The sequence below is a fragment of the Meles meles genome, chromosome 6 (assembly GCF_922984935.1).
Source record: "Meles meles chromosome 6, mMelMel3.1 paternal haplotype, whole genome shotgun sequence".
NCBI classification, from domain to species: Eukaryota; Metazoa; Chordata; class Mammalia; order Carnivora; family Mustelidae; genus Meles; species Meles meles.
Genome location: NC_060071.1, coordinates 90,089,121 through 90,112,859, shown reverse-complemented (window position 1 = coordinate 90,112,859; position 23,739 = coordinate 90,089,121). Strand labels below are relative to the sequence as shown.

Sequence of the window (23,739 nt, the reverse complement as noted above, 5' to 3'; positions counted from 1 at the left end):
TTGGGTTATTGGTTTTCTCTAGCACGTCCTTCTCTGACTCATTTGTCCTAAAGCCTCAATCACAGCAGCCAAGAGAAATGGGCAGGCAGTGACCAGTTGAGAAAGACTCCCTATATTCTGGGGAAAAAAAAAAAAAGTTTTCCACATCCTTAAACACAGCTGGACTAAGATCGTCCCTCACAGATGAGAGCCCTAGGCTCATGTCTCATTAAAATCTCCTCACTGGATTACAGATCCAAAATCCTCTGGGGAGCCCTGTGAACCACGTAATGTTTCTCGCTTTGCATCTTCAATTATGCAACTTTGATTTAGCTGACAGATGTGAAGCAGTGTGCATAGCCAGGCAATCCCCTGGTGGCCACACATGTGCAGAGGGAAGCAACAGAGCACCGTCTTCCAGCTCCATCTGGCACAAGCTTCCAATCACTCAGAACCTTTCTTCTCTGTCCACCTTCCCTCAGCCTGCACCCTCCCCTCCTCCACCCCAGCCCTGGCAAGGACTGGCTGGACACACCCACTTTTACTCAAGCACCTCTTCCCTTTGGAGGGACTCCCACGGCAGATGGGAGTGGTGTGCCAATGTGAGAGACCACCTCTTTTATTATGGGATGGCACCACCCCAGCATTCCATCAAGCTTTTCAGGATAGGAATCAGGCCAAATTCTGGCTCTCTCCCAACCTATGACTGCCAGGACCATATAGAGAAACATCTGGCTGGACGGTTGGAAGCACTTGGCTCAGCTGTGCAGGAAATCCACTTTCAGCCCCGAATCCCAGGCTCTCGTTTGCAGTCTTGGTAGAAATGCCAGGCCTCTACACAGAATCCACTCCGCCACAAGCAGGGGAGGGACAGCTCTGAGCTCATGACCAGGAATGTCAACTGGTGGCTCAGTAGGACAGATATGTTGCCAAGCCCCATGGGAGTGTGGCTCTCAAAGGGATCAATGACACCACCACAGGGCACTGACAGAGGTGGAGGGGGGAAACCACCATGTGTATGCGTGTGCTGTGTGTGTGCACAGATGAGTCGTTCATGAGATTGTTCTATGCGCAGAATGCCCGCTTCTGAATACAGTGCTGGTCTTTCAGGGTGGGCAGTAACCACACATTTTTCTCAGATATCACACTGTTGCTTTCTTTAGTGAATAGGGAGGGAACCTCTGTACTTATGGCAAGATGAAAACTGTTTGGTGTCTGATTTTTCTAAAATGTGGTCAGATAGCAGATTTCCCCCTTTCGTTATTATTTAATATAAGTGGGAGTATGGTTTGGACCATGGTTGCCAAGGGTTGAGACTAAGTGTATGTTAACAGTCATATTACCGAGTGTGTATTGTTGTTGTTGTTGTTTAATTCCATTTCCTCACTCCTTAGCACACCTGAAAAACAGGTACTTAGTCCTTCTTTGCCATATCTTCTGGTTATGGCTGGTGAAAATTTTTTCTGTGAGAATTCTTGAATTCTGTAGGAAAGTATAAAAGGAACAAGGATGTGAATTAATAATACCTTTGATATTAAATTTGATTTTTCCTTGTATTAATAGTTTTTTCCCTTGTTTTCCTCTTGGACACCATCTCTCTCTCTCTCTCTTTTTATTACTCTGGAAATTATTTTAAATGCCCACAGTGCATATGCTGTGTGGTGTGGGGTAGTGGACAGACTACAGGCTTCAAGATCAGAGGCAACTGGGTTTCAGTCCCATCCCAACTACTTCTAAACTATGATGATATGGGTAAGTTACATAGGGTCCCAGAGTCTTTGTTTCCACATCTGTAAATAAAGATGGAGTAAGATTATATATATATATGTGAAGCAACCCTCATTAAATCTTATTTCTCTCCCCTTTCATGTACTTGGAACGTGTTTACTTATACCCATCCCCTTTTGTTCTGTCATAGCCTTGAAGAAGTAGAAGAGGGGTAGGTTTACAGCAGGAGGGCACGTGCATGTGCGTGTGTGTTACACATAGACATAACAGAATGGCGTGAATGAACAAAGCTAAATTGTTCTTTAGCCACATGAATAGAAATACAACATTTAGAATGTAGAGGCAATGGTCTTGCTCTACTGTGCCCAGATCAGCCCATTCTAAGTGTGGATTTTGGCCCAGGGACTTCAAATGATGAGAGGTCTGAGCCCCTGTCATATGAAGGGCTGAGGGTTTAACTTATAGAAAAGAGGCAGCAGGGTAATCAATAACCATCTTCAAACATTTTGTAGTTCGTTAAGGGGACTGGAATTAGACTACTCTGTATTTCCTGCTGTATTAGTCTGGGTCCTCCAGAGAAGCAGAACCAATAGAATATGCACGTACACACGTCCATACATACGTCCACATGTAGATCATAAAGAATTGGCTCATGAGCTTATGGAGGTTGGCAAGCCCAAAATCTGCAGAGCTGCCGGCCCACTTCAAGTCCAAAGTCTGGAACCAGGAAGAACTGAAGCTCCAGTTCAAAGGCCATGAGACAGAAGAATTCTCTTCTGTTTGGGGAGGGTCAGCCTTTTGTTCAGTTCAGGCCTGCGAGTGATTGGATAATGCCCACCAGCATTATGGAGCGTAATCTGCTTTACATGGTATTCTGATTTAAATGTTAACATCATCCAAAAACATCCCCACAGAAACACTCAGAATAGTAGTTGACCAAATTTGTGGCCCAGTCAAGCTGATACATAAAATTAACTATCCCACCTAATGACCAGAATCTAATGAAAGTCACCTGAAAACAGAACTGGGCTCAAGGCAGGAAGGGTCTCTCTCTTCAGCAGCAAAGTTATCCAGGTCAGAGGGGTGCTCAGAAAGGATGTGGGGTCCTGGTATCTAGCATCTGATCAGAAGCCAGGTGGTATCATGCCGGGTACATTATAAAGAGACATCAAGCTTCAGAAGAGAGGACTAAGGACCCTAAAGGGTCCTTCCTAGTCCAAAGATGTTGTGGTCATGTAATTCTTTTTTTTTTTTTTTTAAGATTTTATGTTTTTATTTATTTGACAGAGAGAGAGATCACAATTAGTCAGAGAGGCAGGCAAAGAGAGGGAGAGAAACAGGCTCCCTGCTGAGCAGAGAGCCCAATGTGGGGCTCGATCCCAGGACCCTGAGATCATGACCTGAGTTAAAGGCAGAGGTTTAACCCACTGAGCTACCCAGGTGCCCCATGGTCATATAATTCTGTATTTAATATTGGCTTTGCTTCTTTTGGGTCTTAACAAATGACTTGGCTTTAAATCTTCAGTTACAGTAAGCAAATTCTATGCATTGAGTTCCTTGTAGGAAGAAGAATGAGTCTGGAAAACATGAACAAATCTTTTTTTTTTTTTTTTAAGATTTTATTTATTCATTTGACAGCAGACAGGCTGAGTGGGGGGTGGGGACAGGCTCCTTGCTCAGCAGAGAGGCTGATGCGGGGCTCAATCCCAGGACCCTGAGATCATGACCTGAGTTAAAGGCAGAGGTTTAACCCACTGAGCCACCCAGGTGCCCCATGGTCATATAATTCTGTATTTAATATTGGCTTTGCTTCTTTTTGGTCTTAACAAATGACTTGGCTTTAAATCTTCAGTTACAGTAAGCAAATTCTATGCATTGAGTTCCTTGTAGGAAGAAGAATGAGTCTGGAAAACGTGAACAAATCTTCTTTTTTTTTAAGATTTTATTTATTCATTTGACAGCAGACAGGCTGAGTGGGGGGTGGGGACAGGCTCCTTGCTCAGCAGAGAGGCCCATGCGGGGCTCAATCCCAGGACCCTGAGATCATGACCTGAGCCATGGTCATGGCTTAACCCACTGAGCCACCCAGAGCACCCCAAGCATGAACAAATCTTATGATTAGTTTTTAGAACATCTCAAGAGACTACCTTGGAAATCATGGTATCTCCAACCTTCTTATGTGAAGAATGAAGCGAAAACTTAGAAACTGCTGCCTTGGATTCTCCCTCATTGCAATTTTTCCCTAAAGTTCTCCATTTCTAAATTTTATTTCCCTTCTCTATAGATTTCCTCTTCTAAAATACAAGTCCTCAGCTCAGCGGTATCTTTCCAATGAGGCCTTCCCTGGAAATCCAAAGAGAATCAGTAGCCTCCTCCCAGACCTCACAGCAGCCAGTTACCCTTCTGCTTAATTTTCCTTATAACTTCTCACTCTTTCGCATAAGTTTTTTTAGTTGTGGCAAAATGGACACAACATAAACTTCACCAGGGGCGCCTGGGTGGCTCAGTGAGTTAAAGCCTCTGCGTTCGGCTCAGGTCATGATCCCAGGGTCCTGGGATCAAGACCCGCATCGTGCTCTCTGCTCAGCAGGGAGCCTGCTTCCTCCTCTCTCTCTGCCTGCCTCTCTGTGATCTCCATCTGTCAAATAAATAAAGTATTTAAAAAAAAAAAAAACATAAACTTCACCGCTTTAGCCATGTTTCAGTGTACAGTGCAGGGGCAGTAAGTACCTTCACATTGTTGTGCAACTGTCACTCCCATCCATCTCCAGAACTCTTTCCACATTACAAAACTGGAACTCAGTACCCATTAAATACTAACTCCCCCATTCCCGCCTCCGGTAGCCCCTGACAACCATCCTCCTACTTTCTGTCCCTATGAATTTGACTACTCTAAGAATCTCATAGATCTCATGTGATACATGCCGTTTTGTTTCTGGATCAATTCACTTAGCACAATAATGTCTTCAAGATTTATCCACGTTGGGAGGCATGGGTGGTGCGGCCGGTTAAGCATCTGACTTTGGCTCAGGCCATGCTCTCAGGGTTGTGGGATGCAGCCCCACATCCAGCCTCGCTTGTCCCTCTCCCTCTGCTCCTCCCCCTGCTCACACACACTCTCTCTCAAATAAATAAATAAAACCATCTAATAGGTGTGAAGTGGTATCTCATCACTTTTTATTTGCATTTCCCTAATGATCAGTGATATTGATTTGACATCATTTTATTCACTTGTTTGTGGCCTGTTCATTGTCTGGCTTCCCAAATAGGTTGTAGGCTCTGTGCTAATGGGAAGTATGTCTAACTGTTCATGACTGATCTGTAACCCAGAGAGCCATGACTGGCACATAGCGGATACTCAATTATTTGTTGAATGAATGGATGGATGATGAATTTACTGAAGAGGAAAAATTCAAAGTCCAAATGTGGAATCCAAATTAACTTTCAGGCACTCTATTCTTTTGCCTGGCATAAAAAGCAAATGTAACCTTTCCATTACTTAGTGTTCCTTGGAAAATGAGAGAAAAATACACTTGTGCCTTTCGTGCCTCATGGACAAACTACGCAGACTAATAAAACATTGTGGCTGGATCATTCTAGCTTACAGACTTGATAATTGACAAGATTATAGCATGTTTGCTATTTCAATGACCAAATTATATGTACTGTTAGTAATTAGTACCAGGCATACAGTAGGTGCTCAACAAACACTTGCTGATAAATAAGTGAAGGGTCCTGATAATGGTAACTAAAGCCATTGGTAACTAAAACTAGAGATTGTATGTAAGAGACTGGAAACCCCTCAGGACAGAGCCCTACATGGTGGCTTTGGTGGGAAGAATAAATGATGAGTGGGTAATTCATAGGTCATTTTTCTTCAAACAAGTAATCAGTTGAGAAACTAACCCTATAGCCACCCTCTCCGTGCAGTGTTGCTTCTCTAAAACTCAGTCTCCTGCAGAACCTCAGAGACACCTGAGCTCTTTGTTGGTTCATTCCATAAAGTGTAAGGGAAGTGTTTTCCTACACTGTGCAGCTCCAGCAGCCATAGGTGTGGTCCTGCTTGCTTTACAGCAGGGGCTGCTTCCTGTTGTACCTGTTCCACAAAGGGCATGACTCTTAAGAGAATGAGTGAAGGGTGCCCTCATTTAAATTTCCTTCTAGTGGCTAAGCAGTGAAAATGTACTTTCTGCCCACCACAATTTCTGCTCGTCTTCATAGACAGAGGGCCGAATGAAATCTTAATTTCTTTTGAAAAGATGTAGGCAAGCCAATAGTCTGTATTTGGTGTGTCTCTGTGTGGTTCTAAATAAGCCAAAGAGGAAACCAAGAAGTAGCCCTCAGAGGAGCTAAGCCTCCGGCAGGTGTGGGGGTGGGGGGTGGGGGGAGTTCTACTCAGCAGTGACCGATGGTAAGAATATCCATAGCTTCCTGGTCTCAGGCCAGAGAGATGGCCATGTCAGAGGCATGGAGCACACTTGCAATTAGCAATTTTTCACTGAAGAAGTCAAATCCACTCTAGACTAAAGAATGAGGACAATTTCATAAAGTTTCTAGAGGAATTACCCGGTCAAATGGTATTGAGTACTCTGGCCTGATTCCTAACTGATAGACATCTAGGTAAGAGCAGCCGTAGGTCATTCACCTTGATAAGCAAGTTTGTTTTTTTTTTTAATTTTTCAATGTGTAGTTAGTTCTGGACCTTCGACATCAGAATTAGGAGCAGTATTAAAAATACAAATTATTGGAGCGCCTGGGTGCCTCAGTGGCTTAAGCCTCTGCCTTCGACTCAGGTCATGATCTCAGGGTCCTGAGATGGAGCCTCGCATCGGGCTCTCTGCTCAGCAGGGAGCCTGCTTCCTCCTCTCCCTCTGCCTGCCTCTCTGCCTACTTGTGATCTCTGTCTGTCAAATAAATAAATAAAATCTTAAAAAAAATACGAATTATTGAACATGCAATCAGATCTACCAAATCCAAATCTCTGGAGGTAAGGCACAAGGATCCTTTTTTTCTGGAAGGGGGGGAGAAAAACTCTCTCAAAATCCCCCTCAAATGTCATTGGTGAGAATTCATTTGCATGCTCACATCTCATACAAGTACAAGCTAGGAGAATAAGACCAGGTGATTAAATGAATCATGCCAGGGCCGGAGAGAGTTCTACTTCCCTGAGAACATGGCCTGGAGGGTGTGAACACTAGAGTTAGGTTCTGACAGCATGCAGAAGAGATGAAACCTATTGGATGGGTAAAAATGAAGTTTGCAGCCATATCTTGGTCGCTGATGAGGAATAATAACTCACATGAAGCCTGGGTTTCCTCTGTTTCCATGTCCTAAAGTCTGCTCATGTTCGCTGGATCAAGTACCCAAACCTTTCCTCATTAATAGCCATTTTGGTGAGGCCTAGGTAATTCCGAAGAAACCAGGAAGAATTGACATTTGGTAGGAAGGTGAAGAAGATTGATCTTGGAACAATTCAAAATGCCAGCTACAAGTTTCCATTCACAACACTGTCAGACTGAGTCGGTGGGAATACAGTGCATTTGTTCTTCTGTTCGACAAATATTTGCTGGGCACCTGTTATGTCACCGGGTCCTGTATTTCACCCTGGGAATACATCATCAAATAAAATAAACAAAAGCCCCTACCCTTTCCTCATAAAGCTTACACCCCAGTGACAGCAACAGAGAATAAATAAAACAAGTAGGTAAACAATAAAGCACATTTGAAGGGGATCATTTCTATAAAGGAAAAGAAATCAGGCAGAGAGGATGGGTAGTACTTAAGAAAGGGTGTTGAATTTCTAAATAGAAGAGAAGTAAGGTCAAGCTTCACTGAGAAGGTAATTTGGTACATAATTTAAGGAAATGAGCTGTGAGCCATAGGGATATGTGGGAGAAAAGATCCCAGACCAAAGGCAGCGAGTACACAGGTCCTGGGGTGGGAGTGTGCCTGGTCCAAGGAACAAGCGGATCAGTAGGGTTGGAGGGGAGTGAACCAAGGAAGAGGTGAATGTATAATGCAAAATGGTAGAAGCCTATTGCCTGGGGCCTTTGAAGGGACTTGGGTTTTGCTCTGAGGGACATGGGAGAACACTGGAAGGTTGGAAACAGAGGAAGGATACTGTCTTTTATTTTAATAGGATTATTCTGTCACTGCTTTGAGAATAGAGTGTAAGGAAACTGGTTAAGAACCTTTCACAGTGGTTCAGGGGAGATATGATTAGGGCTTGGACCAGAAAAATAGAGATGAATAGGAGAAAGCAAGAACTCGTGTATATGCTTTCTAAGTTTCTGGACTTAGTGACTAGAAAGATGGAGTTGCTGTTAACTGACCTGGAGAATATTGTGAGTAGACCAAGTTTGTAGAGCAAGGAATTCATTTGAACATGCTAATTTTGACATCTCATTTACCTATCCAAGGTGGAGATGTTGAGTAGGTGACTGGAAGAACTGGAGATGTATGACAGTTATCTCCATAAGGAGGATAATTAAATTTGTAGGACTGGATGAGATCACCAGAAAGAAGTAGACAAGGTCCAGAAACTAAGTCCTAGGATTGTCTTCTGCATTGCTTTTTTAAATGACTTGAGTTCTATTTAACTTATCCAACTTGTAGTTTCCTAGGTCACTGACTGCAGGAGTTAGGAAAATAGTTAACCCTTAATTACTCACTGATGATAATGTGATATGAAGGACAAGTTCTTCAAAGTTATCTGGACTGTGGACATCTATGAGTCTCTAACGTACATATGGACTTTTGCTTATTGCATCAAGAAAGCTCAGTGACTGCCCATTTAACTTGTGTTTTAATATGTTAAGTAAGAATTCAGGCACTTAAAAACTGTGTCAGGGACTGCGGATGACAAACCCTGGCTCAGCTATTCCTTCACTCAAAACCCAGCATTTAGCCAAGTAGGCAGACACGGGGGCCCGAGTGCTAGAGACACATTCACAGAAGGAGCACTGGAGCACAGGTGCAGCGACATTTCCCAGTGGATTTGACCCTGACTCAACCCAAGAACACAGAACCATGCAAAGTGCTCAAGAGCAGAGGTCTGGGAGTCAAGTAGACTTGTGTTCTTATCCCAGCTCTTCTAGCTGTTGGGCTAGTGGGAAAGTGGCTAACGTCTCTAGGTCTCACTGGTTTTGTCTTTGAAATGGAAAGAGTGGGATCTATTTCATGTAAAAATTGAATAGGATGAGAATTGTAAAGCATTTAGCACGATTGCTGTTTTTGTTTCTAAATTTCTCTCTGTAGTCTCAATTCCATTAGAATTCTATGATTTGTAACCTACAAAATGCTCTGGTCCGAGGGTTTTTGTTCATTAGGGTTGATACAGTTGTTGAGTTGCATTTAACTCCAGTACCACTAGGGGGCACCTCAAGAAATTAATTTTGGAGCCTACTGTACTAACTGGCAGCCATGAGTTAATGAATTTCTAAATTAGACTTTACACTTTGGGAGTAGCCTGCGCACTGAACTTAGTGCACAACATCTTTGGCCTCAAACGTGTATAAATTGATTGTAGCAGAATTCCACAACAGAGTGTGAATTCCTAAGGTAGTGGGTCATACACTTAGGTAAGGTTCTGTTTGTGAAGGACATCTCTGAATGCTGAGGCTTTCTACCCCAGATGTGGTCATACATAGCCCTGCCAGGTCAAGCTGTTAAATTGGTCTCCTTATTACAACAATATACCAACTCATTTTCATAAGCACTTGTAGAGAGAGCTGACATACCAAAAAAAAAAAAAAAAAAAGAACAACTCTATTCTGGCAGTAGTGCTTTGGAATTCATTTGCTCACCTTTTGTGCCAGTGGTTTTTCATGCTGGGTAAACAGCTAATGCATGGTTGAGCCAGAATTCAAACCCAAGGAGTGTGTCTCCAGAGCCCACACTCCTACCCACTATATCATATTGCTTTACTGACAGGTAGCCTTGAATTAATGCTAAACACCAGAGGGCGGTGATAAAGAACAGGAGTGGCCATTGCCAAACAATTTATAACCTGGATTAAATATGGTAATCATGTGTATAATGCATACTCTATTCAGTTAAAAATATACAAGTCATTCAGACTATTCATATGGATCGTGTCTGGGTCATGTCTGTGTACATGGATCTATATACATACTTGTATATATGTACAAGTGTATATGCATAAGTATATACAGTTCTCATTTGAATATAGTTATAGTCAACATATATTATCTGATATGTTATAGTCAACATATATTATTATGTGCTAAGCACATAATGTAAGATGAAAAGCAACATCTTGGTCAAGTATTGGGAGCAACTACAATATCAAGATTTTGTCTACCATCTCAGAGAAGACTTCTTGGACAAAATTAAGGTATTAATTGGTATGGGGACAGTGGGACTGCTGTATCAACATTTGACCCAGAAACACATGTTTAGCCTCATGCTTGGAACAGAGTATGTTGAATGAATGAGTGAGTGAATAAATGAATGATAGTTATTTCACGAATGGGAAGAGCGGAAATTAGAAACAGAAGAGGTGGGCGCCTGGGTGGCTCAGTGGATTAAGCCGCTGCCTTCGGCTCAGGTCATGATCTCAGGGTCCTGGGATCGAGTCCCACGTCCGGCTCTCCACTCTGAAGGGAGCCTGCTTCCCTCTCACTCTCTCTGCCTGCCTCTCTGCCTACTTGTGATCTCTCTCTCTCAAATAAATAAATAAAATCTTTAAAAAAAAAAAAAAAGAAAGAAACAGAAGAGGTAAAAAAAAGGGGGGGATTCATGACAAGATGGGGTAAGTAGGATGAAGCAAGGAATCCCTTCAGCGGGCCATGTTTAGCAGAGAGCTGGCTGGTGAATAACTTTTTACTCCCCGATCCGGACTTCTTTCCTGGCTTTTGGTCTCTCTCCAAGAAATAGTGTTGCTCTGGTTGGTTTTGGGGTTTTGTCTGTTCATTCATTTGTTTGTTTGTTAAGTTCTTTTCCTCCTAGTTGCCATCCACACAAGTGAAAGACTGCCCTTAAATGATTCTTCTTTCCTAGTGGAAACGTGTTTATCTTGACAATCTGCTGTCACTGAATATTAATACACTTCTTGTATAGTCACTCCTAAGTAGTTGTCTTCACTTATAGATTAATGTGCCCATATTATTTACTTCGGTCACTTCCCAAATATATTTTTTGCTTTTGCTTTCCTTAGCATTTTCCATCAGGATTCTGGTTCTTATATCATGCTAATGCCTTCCCTGGGCTGAGCTGTGCAACATGTTTCGTGCATCGAGCACCCAGCCAACTTTCCAGGGAATCGAGCCATAGACCTACCTCCCAAATGATATTGACAGCTAAACTAATTTTTCTGTGTCTTAGAAAATCAAAGTTGTAGTTTACTTTAGACATAGTAACAAAGTTTAATTGATGTGCTAGAATCCCACTAAAAGTTCAGTGAAAAATGGTTGATCAGGAGAACTTTAAAGAATCCCTCCGTACAGCATATAATGAAAGTGGCATGGTTTGGGCTAACAAGTATATCCAAGGACCATGTGCTGAAACTTAGTTCAATTAATTCCCTGTAATGAAAAATAATAGCTATATTGTTTGTGCCTGAAGACCTGATAGGAGTTGAAGGAGGAAAAACTTGTGTTAGTCTTGTGTCACAATGTTAGCTGAAACTTTTGTTGGGTTGCACTTCCTTGAATTTCAGTTGCTGGTTTTAAAAGCCGATTCGGTGTCACTTGGTCTTTTTAAGCTGTTTTTTCTCTCCTTTGAAGGATGCCTAGTTTTCCCTCTCTCCTTTGCTTAAATGGAAATGGCCCCAAGATGCATGCAATTTTGTGAACTTCAGATTGTAGATTCTACGTAATTCAAATAACAGAGCCATGAAACCACTCTTTCATTTGGATTCCGTGAACCACTGAGACTTGTGGGGTAGAAATGATGTCAGAATAATGCCCTAAAGGTGTAGTGTCAAGGCCAGAACTCTGCCCTGGGATACCACGACCGATGGAGCAGTAGAAGCCTTGCACTCATAACCCAGGGCTGAGCGCTGCCCTCATTGTTTTAATTACAGAGCTACAGCATGTGGGTAAGAAACTTGGACTTGACAACAGCAGAAGAAAGAGGATATTGTTTGCCTTCAATCAGCTTTGTATTAGGAATCCTTAAAGGGAAAATTATGTAAAAGAAAGAAGGAGGAAGAAAACAAGCTAGCAGGATCCCCATTTCAATGTAATTTGGAGAAAATGACTGATTTGGGTTGGTCATGTTGCCAGAGCAGATGACTCAAGGCTTCCAAACAAGAAATGGAAATCAGAAGGATGCCTGAAGCCTGAAAGAAGAACAAATTGTGACGATGTGATTGACTGTAAGGCTTCAAAATCAACTGTACCAAAGATGAGCTTGGATCATTGCCCAGAACAGAAATGAATGGTGATGTTCATTTAGGTTCTGACTGTTGAAACAAAATAAAAATGTAGTAATTGTGCTCTGTTAGGTACACAGACGTGTTAATGCTTTCCAATTTCCCCAACTGGGGATCTGGTGTCACTTTCCCTGTCGTTCCTATTTCATGCTTCAACGGTGAGTATTATTGCTGCTCGGAACACTTACTGAATGCCAGGCTTTTGGCAAAGAACTGGGATCCAGGTGAAAGCATCCTTCTCAGGCTGCGTGGGAGTGTGCTGCAGGTGGCTTTGAAAATGCCCTTAAAACTTGGAAATCATTTCTTTAATTGGCCTTTTCGGGCTTGGATGATGTGCACCTTGATCCTGGCATTTGGTGTTATCGTTGCTGGACCTCGGTTATGAGTCTCAGCAATTTGGGCCCCGAAGCACTTCATCTCTGACAACCAGGAAAAGCCTCAGTTTCCATTGGCAGCGGAGTTGACTAGAAGATATTTCATTTACGGTTTTCTTATACTCATTTTCACAGTAACCTATCAGTTGAGTTTTCTGATGACCTTTCTGATGGACAACAGGGTTTAACTCCCTTGCAAGGACGGTTTAGAAGGAGCTACATCCTTCCCTTTCTCCTTGGGGGCCACAGAGAAAAGATTGCATGTTGTTTTTCCTAACACCAAAATCCTGCTTACTAGCCCAGCGACTTCGGAAATTTCCCAGCCTGCCCGTAGGAGCAGTCCAATTGCACGGTACAAATGACTTCCAAACAAACATTTCTACATACTAAATTAGAAAAAAACCAGCAAAACCAACAAGGGGGTGACTCAGAAGGAAGAAAGGAGGAGCAGACAGAATATGCGATTTTTCCACTCCTTTTTGGTTTCTTTACCTGAGTCAAATTTTGAGAATGTTAAGCCCTATCCTGTCTACCCGCTATTTACCACAAAATCTTCAAGTTTCAGTAGCTGACTGAAAGCCAGTAACTTTTTTTCAGCCATCCAAATGGACTAAAGATGTTGTCAGGTACAAGATGTTTAATTAAGGATCTGTCTAGTCTCTTTGGGCATCTAAAGTTTGGACCTTGAACAAGGTAACCTAAAATTAGATCCTACTAATGAGAGACAGCAGGAAGGCTTCTTTAAGGGTTCGACTTGCCATAAGTGAACCACCAAGAAGGGACACAAACTGGAACTCAAAGGAAATTCCACGTCTCCTTCCTTCATACAATCAGCATCTTTTCATTGATTGGTCTGTGACCTTGGAGCCACCCAATACGTTAAAATAGTTTCACACTTTAAAAATGGGGGTGGGGGGAAATGAGGGGTAAAATTATTTTGCGGGGTTTGGCACAAATCTGTATTTTAAATAAGCTATGTATGAGCTATGTCTTTGAGCGAAGAACATGTGCAATGCAGTTTTGATCTTCATTTTATAGATGTACATAAGTAATACAAGGCCTGTTTTGATTATACAATGAAAAACAAATGTGACCCAATATTGTAATACTCTGTATCTACTTATGTTTCTGAACAACAACTCTCATTAGTATATGAACCACAATTAATGGCTTTGGAGACCTGGAACCCCATCCTGATATTTGCTTTGAGCTATTCCATGTGCGGTATGGGGTTCTCTCATAGGTAATCATCCTAATAGGACAGCGATTGAATGTGGGATAGGCTCCTGAAAGAAATAATCTAAGAGCATTTCTCAAAATGGTTCTCACAGTCTCCTTCTAAATGCTTTGCTTAACATTCAACAACTCCCTTCACTGTAATTGTGATTGAAGATTTCTCCTTTAAGGCTTTTTAAGAATTGGGGGTGTTAAAGGCTATTTGCTAGTGAAGATCAAAACTACATTGGGGCACCTGGTATCTCAGTTTTAAGCATCTGCCTTCGGCTCAGGTCATGATCCCAGGGTCCTGGGATAGAGCCTGCTTTCCCTCTCTCACTCCCCCTGCTTGTGCTCCTGCTCTCGCTGCCTCTCTGTCAAGTAAGTAAATAAAATCTTTAAAAAAGAAAAAAAAAAACTACATGTGCATGCTCTTCTCAAGTCTTTTAGCTGGAGGTTAACAGAAGACATAGTTGAAAGCAACTGAGGTAGTAAAGATGTATTTTTAATTTCACCTAACCAGAAATCTGGAGGCAGATTGCTAGGACTGACTAATTCAACAGCCTAAATGTCATTGAGATCTAGGTCCTTTCCATCTTTGTGCTGGCCTTCTTCGGTTTGTGGGTGTTGATATCTCATTTGATTCCAGTACACAGGCATCTCATGCAGATAGCACAACAACTAGCCAAAAAGAAGGACTTTTCCTTCCACGTGCCTGTTTTCCTTAGGCTAGAAATCGGGGACTTCCAACATGTATTCCCCCTCTTCCCACCACTGGTCTCCTGGGCTAGGTTTGGATCATGTGTCCATGCATGGGACAGGATTCACCAGCAAGGGAATGGGACCACCATGATTGGCTTGAAGAATGCTGCTTCACCTCTGGACTAGAGAAAGGGTTTCTTCCCTGTATATAGGGCATGGTGACTACCTGCATCCCAAAGAACAAAAAGGGATATCTGTTGGGTGAGCAACCAGCAGTGCTCCCCACTGGCTTTAATAACAGTTTTTCCTTTAATATGTAGTATTAATATTTCAGTGTTTTATCATATTACTGAAGTATTATCTTTCTCCCACACTGACAGTATTATCCTGGTATTTTTAAGGACAAAATTATCCTGGGGGGTAAAACATTTATCCTTGAGTCTACTTTTTTTTTTCTCTTTCTGATACAACTAGAAAATACTTAAGAACCCAAAAGCTTTCACAAAAAAATGATCTTGTTCATCTCAGTCCTGATCAATCGGTTATGCAGATTGTGTGTCTCATTACTTTAAAATAGAAATGAATGGAAATGGGGCTACAAAACTGAATTTTGATCGCCATTTCTGACTTTTCCTAAAATAAGAAGTGATAAGACATTTTTGCAACATAAAATAACTTTTCAAAAGTGTTTATGGAAATAAATTTATTTCAAGAAAAATTGCAATAGAGCATGGCCCAGCGGTCAAGGACATGGACCGTGAGGACAACGGAACTTGATTTGAGTCATTGTCCCTTGTTTAGCAGTGATGTGACAGTAGGCCTCACCTGCAAAATGAAGAAAATAATCATGCCTTCTTCCAAGATTGTTGTGAAAGTTAAAGGAGATTAAAATATGTCCATATGCCTACATACGTTTATTCTTAACAGAGTGGCTAGTACGTTGTAAGCTTTCAACAAGTTGTGACGATTTTTACTTACAGCAATATCAACAAAAGTCCATAAACAGCCAAGTTAACATTTTCTTACATAGGCTAATTAAAATCAAATTGACAACTTTTAGAAGTAACAATCTTGAGAAACAAGCTGTGAGGGCTGCCATATAGTTCATACCACCTTGTTATGGGAGGTCTTGCTTTGGTTCTTGTGCCTCTTCCAAAGAGTTCTCCAGTTGGCTTGTTGTTGGTCAAAACTTAAAGCCAGAATCATGGCCTTACTGCCTTTTCAGGGAAAACAACTGCTCTTAATGCCTCATACACATTAGAATTCTTTTCCATTCATTGAGGGAGGAGACCGGATGTGTCAGTCTGCTTCTTAAGATGTAAGCAGGATAAAGCATGTTGATATGGGTGTCACAAATCTCTTAACTTCTCTAGTTACTGTCCTCCTAAGCCATATTCTCTGTATTTCAAGCCAAAGCTACATGAAGGCAGAAAAATTTGGCAGAGTGAACAGTGCATGTGGGTATAAACATTAGTTCTCTAGTAGAAAAAAAAGTATTTCCTTCATAAAACATTACAATTCCTTTTTGTTTTTAAGAAACTGTATGTCATACTTCACCTTCAGAAAGCCTCCAGTAATTATCTAATCAAGTCAGAAAAGTAGCTTGTCAGCTTGCGCCCTTCCCCACCACATTCTCTTTCTCGAATTCTGCATGTGACTCTTCTGTTTGACCCAAATGCTGATCTTCACTGACAAAAAGACTCTTCATGGGAGAGAGCATGGCACGGAGGTCCTGTGGCAGGCATTTTGACTGTAGGGACCATGAGACTTACTTTCTGGATCCAGGACCTTGGGTTGTTAAGTAATAAACCAAACTCAGAATTATTTAGGTTAAAAAAAAAAGGAATTTATTCTAAATGATACTCGGTATCTAAAGAACGAAAAGCAAAGGGAAATGCCAATATTCAAGAAGGGTTGAGATGTAACTAAGTATAAAAAATTGCTGACAACAGGGTCGTGCACCCAGTACCAGAACTGCTCTTTTCCATCTTACTTTTGTGTTTCCCTGGATGGTAGCCTCCTTTTTTTTTTTTTTTTTTTTTATCACTGCAGGTTGATCTTCTCCAAATGACAGAAAAAGTGACTGTCACTGACATGCTAGCTTTCTGTCTTATAGCTTGAACCACACAGAGCAAGACTTGACCTTTTCAGTTCTAATTCTCAAATCCTGGAGAAAAACTCTGCTAGGTCTAGCTTGGATTAGATTAACTGAGGCAAGGAGACAGAATACCATTTGGATCCCTTTGGTGAGTTGCCCAATCAACCAAATGCCTACAAGAAGTATCATATTGTACTAATGGGTTGTCGCCAGTGTTTTAAAAAAAATTGGGTCGGGCAGTTCTCAACAGAAGAGGTGCTGGCCTAACTATTCTGTAGATGTCCACTATTACAAAGATATACCGTGGAAACAATGCAAGGAAGTAGATCTAGCTTCCCATTTTCCAGCAAAGCCTGCCTATGGTCCTTGAGAATTTCCCATTAAAGCTGTTCATTCACTGTTAGAAAGTTCAGGATGGTGGGATGGCTGGAGGCAGTGGCAGGGAGTTGTGGGGGGGGGAGTGATTACACATGAAAAGAACCAAGCAGAGAGAAGGGAAGGAGGGCACATCAAGGAAGCATCGCCAACTTGAAGCAGAGGGCTCTGGACCTCCCAGCTCTTTTCAGATTAAATCCTTATGGTTCTCCCAGCTGCCTTGCTTCCCTCCTGCCTTACACCTCTTTTTAATATTTTCTCCCATCATTTTTAAAATGAAGACCTTCTGTGTTACTTAGAAGATTTCTGTCCTCCTCCAGAGAAGCAGTGCTCTACTTTAGGCAAAAGTTTGAAGTTAAGAAGATTTTGTCTCTTCAGGAGAGCACTTTCCCATATCCTCCTGTTATATTTCTCAGAACAACAAAATCTGAAGGTTGGAGTAGACCGATCTTGAGGCCATCCAGTTCATCCATTGCCGTATATATCCCATCTCTGGCATCCATGACAAGTGGCCATCCACACTGCTTGACCATGTTCCAGGAAGGAGAACTCATCATTTTTTTTTTTCACTTTTTTAAATTTCTTTTCAGCGTAACAGTATTCAATGTTTTTGCACCACACCCAGTGCTCCATGCAATACGTGCCCTCCCTATTACCCACCACCTGGTTCCCCAACCTCCCACCCCCCGCCCCTTCAAAACTCTCAGGTTGTTTTTCAGAGTCCATAGTCTCTCATGGTTCATCCCCCTTCCAATTTCCCTCAGCTCCCTTCTCCTCTCCAAGGAGAACTCATCATTTTTCAGGACAGCCCATTCTATCTGTAGATGGTTCTATTAGGAGTACTTCCTTATGTTAAGCTCCTACAAGACCAGTAATGTGTCTTTTTTTTGTTGTTGCTTCCACCTTTTGGTCCTAGTTCTACCACTGGAAACGAAGAGAAAAGTCGAAGCTCTTTCCTTCATGTTCACCTTTCAAGAGATTGATCACGTCCATCATGTTTCGTATGAGACTTCAAGTACCTCTATTATTAACAGGGACACTCTGTTCTAGAAGCTTTAGTTATTTAAACGTTCTACTTAACATTTTCCCCCAAAACCAGACATAATCTTCCAGATATGGAAAAATCAGCACAGAAAGAACAGAATAAATCTTTCATTATAAATATAGAACATCTATTCAGATAATCACATTTATCTTCTGGGAAGACCGAGCCTATGCTTAGTCACTCTTTTTTTTTTTAATTTTTTATTAATTTTTTATTTTTTTTATAAACATATAATGTATTTTCATCCCCAGGGGTACAGGTCTGCGAATCGCCAGGTTTACACACTTCACAGCCCTCCCCATAGCACATACCCTCCCCAATGTCCATAACCCCACTTCCCCTCTCCCAACCCCCCCTCCCCCCAGCAACCCTCAGTTTGTTTGTGAGATTAAGAGTCACTTATGGTTTGTCTCCCTCCCAATCCCATCTTGTTTCATTTATTCTTCTCCTATCCCCCAACCCCTCATGTTGCATCTCCACTTCCTCATATCAGGGAGATCATATGATAGTTGTCTTTCTCCGATTGACTTATTTCATGCTTAGTCACTCTTATGCTGAAAATTATGTAATGATTAATTTATAATGAAATTTAAATGATAAAGAGTGGTGGTATTTGAATTTTATAAGTGGATTTCAGGCATTAGTAGTTGAAATTGGAATGGAAAGGAGGTGGGAGGGGCGCCTAGGTGGCTCAGTGGATTAAGCCACTGCCTTCAGCTCAGGTCATGATCTCAGGGTCCTGGGATCGAGCCCCACATCGGGCTCTCTGCTCCGCAGGGAGCCTGCTTCCTCCTCTCTCTCTGCCTGCCTCTCTGCCTACTTGTGATCTCTCTCTCTATCAAATAAATAAAATAAAATTTTAAAAAAAAAGAAATCATTTAAGAAAGGAGCTGGGAGCATGAATTCCCATAATTCTTCAAATCATATGTCTGCTAGCACTATCCATTAAGTCAAAAATACTAGGTAGAGTAAGCCCATATCAGGGGATCATTTGATTCCTCTCTTCCCCTTTGCGAAATCCATATGCTTAACGAAGTTTGTGTCCTGGTTACATAGCCACACAGAGAAGCCTCCGGGGTAAGCACACTAATGCACACTCAGCCCTCAAGGAGCTAACAATTTAGAAGCTATAAAACAAGCCCTTTGCTTCCCTAATTGAAGTGTGCTTTGTACACCCATGAGTCAAAGAAGAGCGAGAAATCACCATGTCGGACTGGGTGGCACAATGAATTAGTATATGTAAATTCTCAACTTGTTCTAGAAGCAGAACCCAACTTAAGGAAGTTGGAGTGAAGCTTGAGAGGTCAGTCAGAAAAGCTCCAGCCCCATGTTAAATGGACATCCTAAAATACAGACACATTGTGTCCTGCCTTCTTCTGTAGTCACTTATGGGTTCATCAGGAAAACCAATGATTTCAGAAAATAATAAGGAATATTCTACTTATGTATTTCAGGTTGAAAATGAGTGTATAGCATATATTTTTTTTCCAGGGTAGACAAATTTAAAATTTTGAATCTTAAAATCTAATATGAAATAAGTGGTGACATTTTATCAACCTTATCATAAGCATATGGCACTCATTCTCAGTTTTGTTTTTTGTTTTTGTTTTTGTTTCTAAAAATATTTGAGTATGTGACAAGTCCCTCAACATTGGCAGCGACAGTCGTCCCAGGCCTTGTAAGACTGCATATCAGCAAGGAAGCTTGACATTTCTTCTGTCAGAAACATATGCCCCTGACCTTCTATCAAGGAAGTTTAAAAAAATCATGACTAACTCAGGACAGAGCTGGGAGCCCAGTTTCCGTAGTCATAGAGCTTGTTAGTTCCTTTGTGTTAGTAAAGCTGGAATTAAGGATTTGTGCCCCTTGTTAGCACAGAAAGTTCCAGTCTAGTGGGCTTAGGTATAACCCTAACCTCATTTGTTTACAAGGAAAGAAGTGCAAAACCGTGGACAGCTTGAAGCTACCTACCACACAACGGAAGGGGAAAATTCAAGATCCCTTAGAGTGAGAAAGGTCAAGTTCATCCTTAAGGTACAACTCATTGTTGTGTTTAGCAGTGTACCCAGGGGATTCCAGTCTCCGGTGCTGGTTATTCTTCTGAATTTCATAGAGCTGATAAGTATAGAATTCATCATCTCTGCACTTTAGAATTAAAACAAAGGAAGACTTCACGATTGGTGTGCTCCATCGAATAACTGGGAATACTTTAAGATTAGCTGCTTTATCCATAAACAAAGGCAGAGTTACCTATTTCCTGATTCCTTTACATGAAATCTTTTATTTCTCCAATAGATTGTTTGGTTTTTACAAGGGGATTCTGCCACCAATCTTGGCTGAAACACCAAAAAGAGCAGTGAAGGTAAGCCTTGTATACCTTTCCACCAAATGAAAACAGACTTCACCCCCAAAGCATACTGCAACAAACTATGGGACATTAATGTGAATTAAAGATAAAACAGTAAAAAATTGAATGTGGAAATTATAGCATGACTATTACAATTATTAGGCCATGTCACTCTGTCAAATACTGGTTTATGGATTTTTTTTTCCCCAAGTAAAGGCGCTGCCTTCTGATGAGGAAATTATACGAAAAGTACAGTGGTGAATGAAATTCATGTAACTGAACCACAGCAGCCACAGAATAACTTGGTCCTTTTTCTCAAAGCAATTCATCAGTTTTCCTTGGGAGCAAGAATTATTAAGAAGAGAGTGAGAGGACAGGAGGGAAGAGTGGTAGAAAAACCTTTTTTCCCTAAATCAGTTCCATTTTGTGAACACAACGAACTAATACACTGTATTTCTTTATATATGATTCTCATATAACACATTTATTTGGCATGCTAACTTCATTTCCTTCCCTGCCCCCTCCACCCTGGGCTCCTCTGTTAAAATTCTCTATTCTGGTTTTTACAAAATTATTACTTCCACTATGCTGATTTCCATTCTTTAACCACATAACTATGGGAGTTTATGTACTGCTTGCTGGTTCAGTATCTGGATAGGAACACGGAGATCTGGCAGGACCTCCGGGGAAGAAAGAGCTAAATCTGATCACTCTTTTCTATGTTTTCTTGGACAGAAGTCCTGATCACAGTGACTCTGGCTGGCAGTGCCCCCTCCCTTCACCACTGACTTCACCAAATATGGCTTTGTCTTTTCCATAAGAGGGATAACATACACTTAGGCCAAAAGACTTCCTTTCCAACTAATCACGTAAAGCTTTTTTCAGATATATTACTCAATTTGTATTCCCAATTTTCCTGAAAGGAAAAATGGGACAATTTCTATACTTTTGCTCAGTAAGTTAAGAGGTTAACTAAGTTAAAATTTGTGATAAAGAAAACCAACATGCACAGACAACCATACTTTTACGTTATGTCAATTACTAATTTAATAGAATTTAAGTCAGGTCTAGAATTTAGAACACAAAGCTTTAGGGGCGCCTGGGTGGCTCAGTGGGTTAAAGCCTCTGCCTTCAGCTCAGGTCATGATCTCAGGGTCCTGGGATTGAGCCCCGCATCAGGCTCCCTGCTCAGCAGGGAGCCTGCTTCCCACCCCCCTGCCACCCCTCTGCCTGCCTCTCTGCCTATTTGTGATCTCTGTCTGTCAAATAAATAAATAAAATCTTAAAAAAAAAAAGAACACAAACCTTTAAAACATACTTTCTCTATAAATTCATCCCCTTTGTTGCCATAGTTTTCGTGATTTTATATTATTACTTCAATACAAATTTCATTAGAAGGATCTGAATCGCAGTAGAGAATCTGGAAAAAGTTCACCAAAGTACACAAGAGGGCTGAATTGAATTATGAAATGGCTTCACTTGATAAAAGATTGCCCAAGTAAACAAACAGAGCAGAGTTCCTTTTCAAAAGGAAAGTCACTTTGTCTCCATGGAATAATATATTCATTTGTTCAGTATTTTACACGGATAAATAGAGTCAATTATAATTAAAGTTTTTCCCGGAGTATTTTTCCTTAATAGTATACATTGGAGACGATTTCATTTAAATTTGAAGAGGATTAAAGTTTATCAGTGTTGAACAGTCTTTTATGTAAGGGGAAAAAAAAGTTGAGCTTTACAAAACTGAGTTAGTCTCTGCTTAAGAAAAAAAGCAATGCTCGCTGCCAGAGCAATGGTTAACAGATGAACTTTTGGGCAACTGGATATGGTGTATGTGTCCCAGACATCTTGTTTCAAGTTGATTTTACCTTAAAATTATTGAGACATATGGTAAGTGCCTTGGCTTTTTAAGTCCAACTTGGAGTTAAGTATATCTTTGCCAGATGGATAGCCCTACTTTTTCTATACAATTTATGAAAATATTCATTTTTAGATATTTATCTTAGAATTTGTGAGGAAGGCAATCATCCGAATTTAACAATATCTTATGTCATAAAGTGCTTCATTGTATGGCATCAAAGTTTACTTCAGAAGAAATATTCAGAGACCATATATATATAAAAATAGACACATATACATACATATACGTGAATAAATGTGAATATGTGTGTGTGTGTGTGTGCATGTATGTGTGTGTATTCCTTGGGACTGACACTTCGATTACAATCATTATTATAATCAGAAACAGACAATGTGAAGTTTTTCTGCACTTTAGTCTTCGAAATAAGATCATTAAAGTAAGATTCATCAATGCTAGATAAATGAAACTTCCCCATTCACAGATTAAGACAGAATTAGTATTGCAGTTAGCAAAAGGAAATAAAGACCTCAGAAAGAGACCAACTGATCTTTCAGACATGGGAGGCACCACGTTCCAGTTTCCAGAATCTGGTCTTGAGATTCATAGGTCCAGAAACACCATTTTTCCATGGACAGACTCTCAAGGACCATCTGATGCTAACCAAACCCACAAAAGGTTAGGAACTGTGAAGGCTATTTGTTTGTCACGATCCCTACACCTGTCATGGTGTCTACACCTACTAGATGCTCAATCAATGTTCAATACACAAACGAAGCAGAGAGGAAGTGTATTGATTAATCACAGGAGACATTCCTATCCTATTCCCAAAATTCCCACATCTACTATTCAGTTTTTGGAAGACCAAGACTTCCATTTCCAGCCAAGATAGAGTAACAGAGACCAGATTTATTCTCCTTCCTGAAACAGCAACAAAAATGAATAAAATATATGAAACCACAGTTTTCAGGACACTGGACATCAGATAAGGAAGGGCAGGGACGGGAAACAAGTGAGAGGAGCTCTATGGTTTGCCCCCAGCTTACTGCCTGGAGAGGTTTTTTCCAGACCCCAGGCACGCAGGGGAGTTGTAAGCAGAGCCCGCTCTACCCCCTGGGTTGAGGAGCTGACAGGCTGGAGAGGGCAAGGCAGCTGGGGTTCATAAGGCAGAGGTACCAGAAAAGAGAAAACTGCACAGAGAGCTCCTAAGCTCTTCAGAGGGACCCCATAAATATTCAGCGGAGAACTGCGAGTGCATGCATGTGAAGAAACTAGCAAGGCCTGGGAAAGAGCTTTCCAGAGCATTTGGGGGAACAGTGCATGGCAAGCCCCAGGGCCAGGAATAGTCCCTGCTCCCACCAGCGGAACTGGGGGCCCTCAAAATGCACAGGACATTGACAGGAGTCAGAAGAAGGGATCTGCCTCGGTAGTGGGGAATAATTAGCCCTAGTCGGAGTGCTGCTTAGGTAGTTAAAAGCAAGACCCAAGTGGACCGGACCATTTCCATGTAATTTAACTGCATCCCGGAACAGAACACCTGGGAGGTCACATTAGTCATCAGATTGCTGAGTGAGCATGAATGGAAGCAAAGGGGGAAACGGTGGAGGACTGTGTCCCCCAGG

The 23,739-nt window shown here is 41.4% G+C and overlaps 1 protein-coding gene across 2 annotated transcripts in view; it reads left to right on the top strand.

The window, feature by feature from the left end:
• Positions 1-23,739, top strand: part of SLC25A21 (solute carrier family 25 member 21) — a 506,059-nt gene that overhangs the window by 433,329 nt on the left and 48,991 nt on the right. For both annotated transcript variants that reach the window (XM_046010194.1, XM_046010195.1), the window contains one exon: positions 20,208-20,274. In XM_046010194.1, the coding sequence (XP_045866150.1) occupies positions 20,208-20,274 (67 nt within the window). The remainder of the gene's footprint in view (positions 1-20,207; positions 20,275-23,739) is intronic.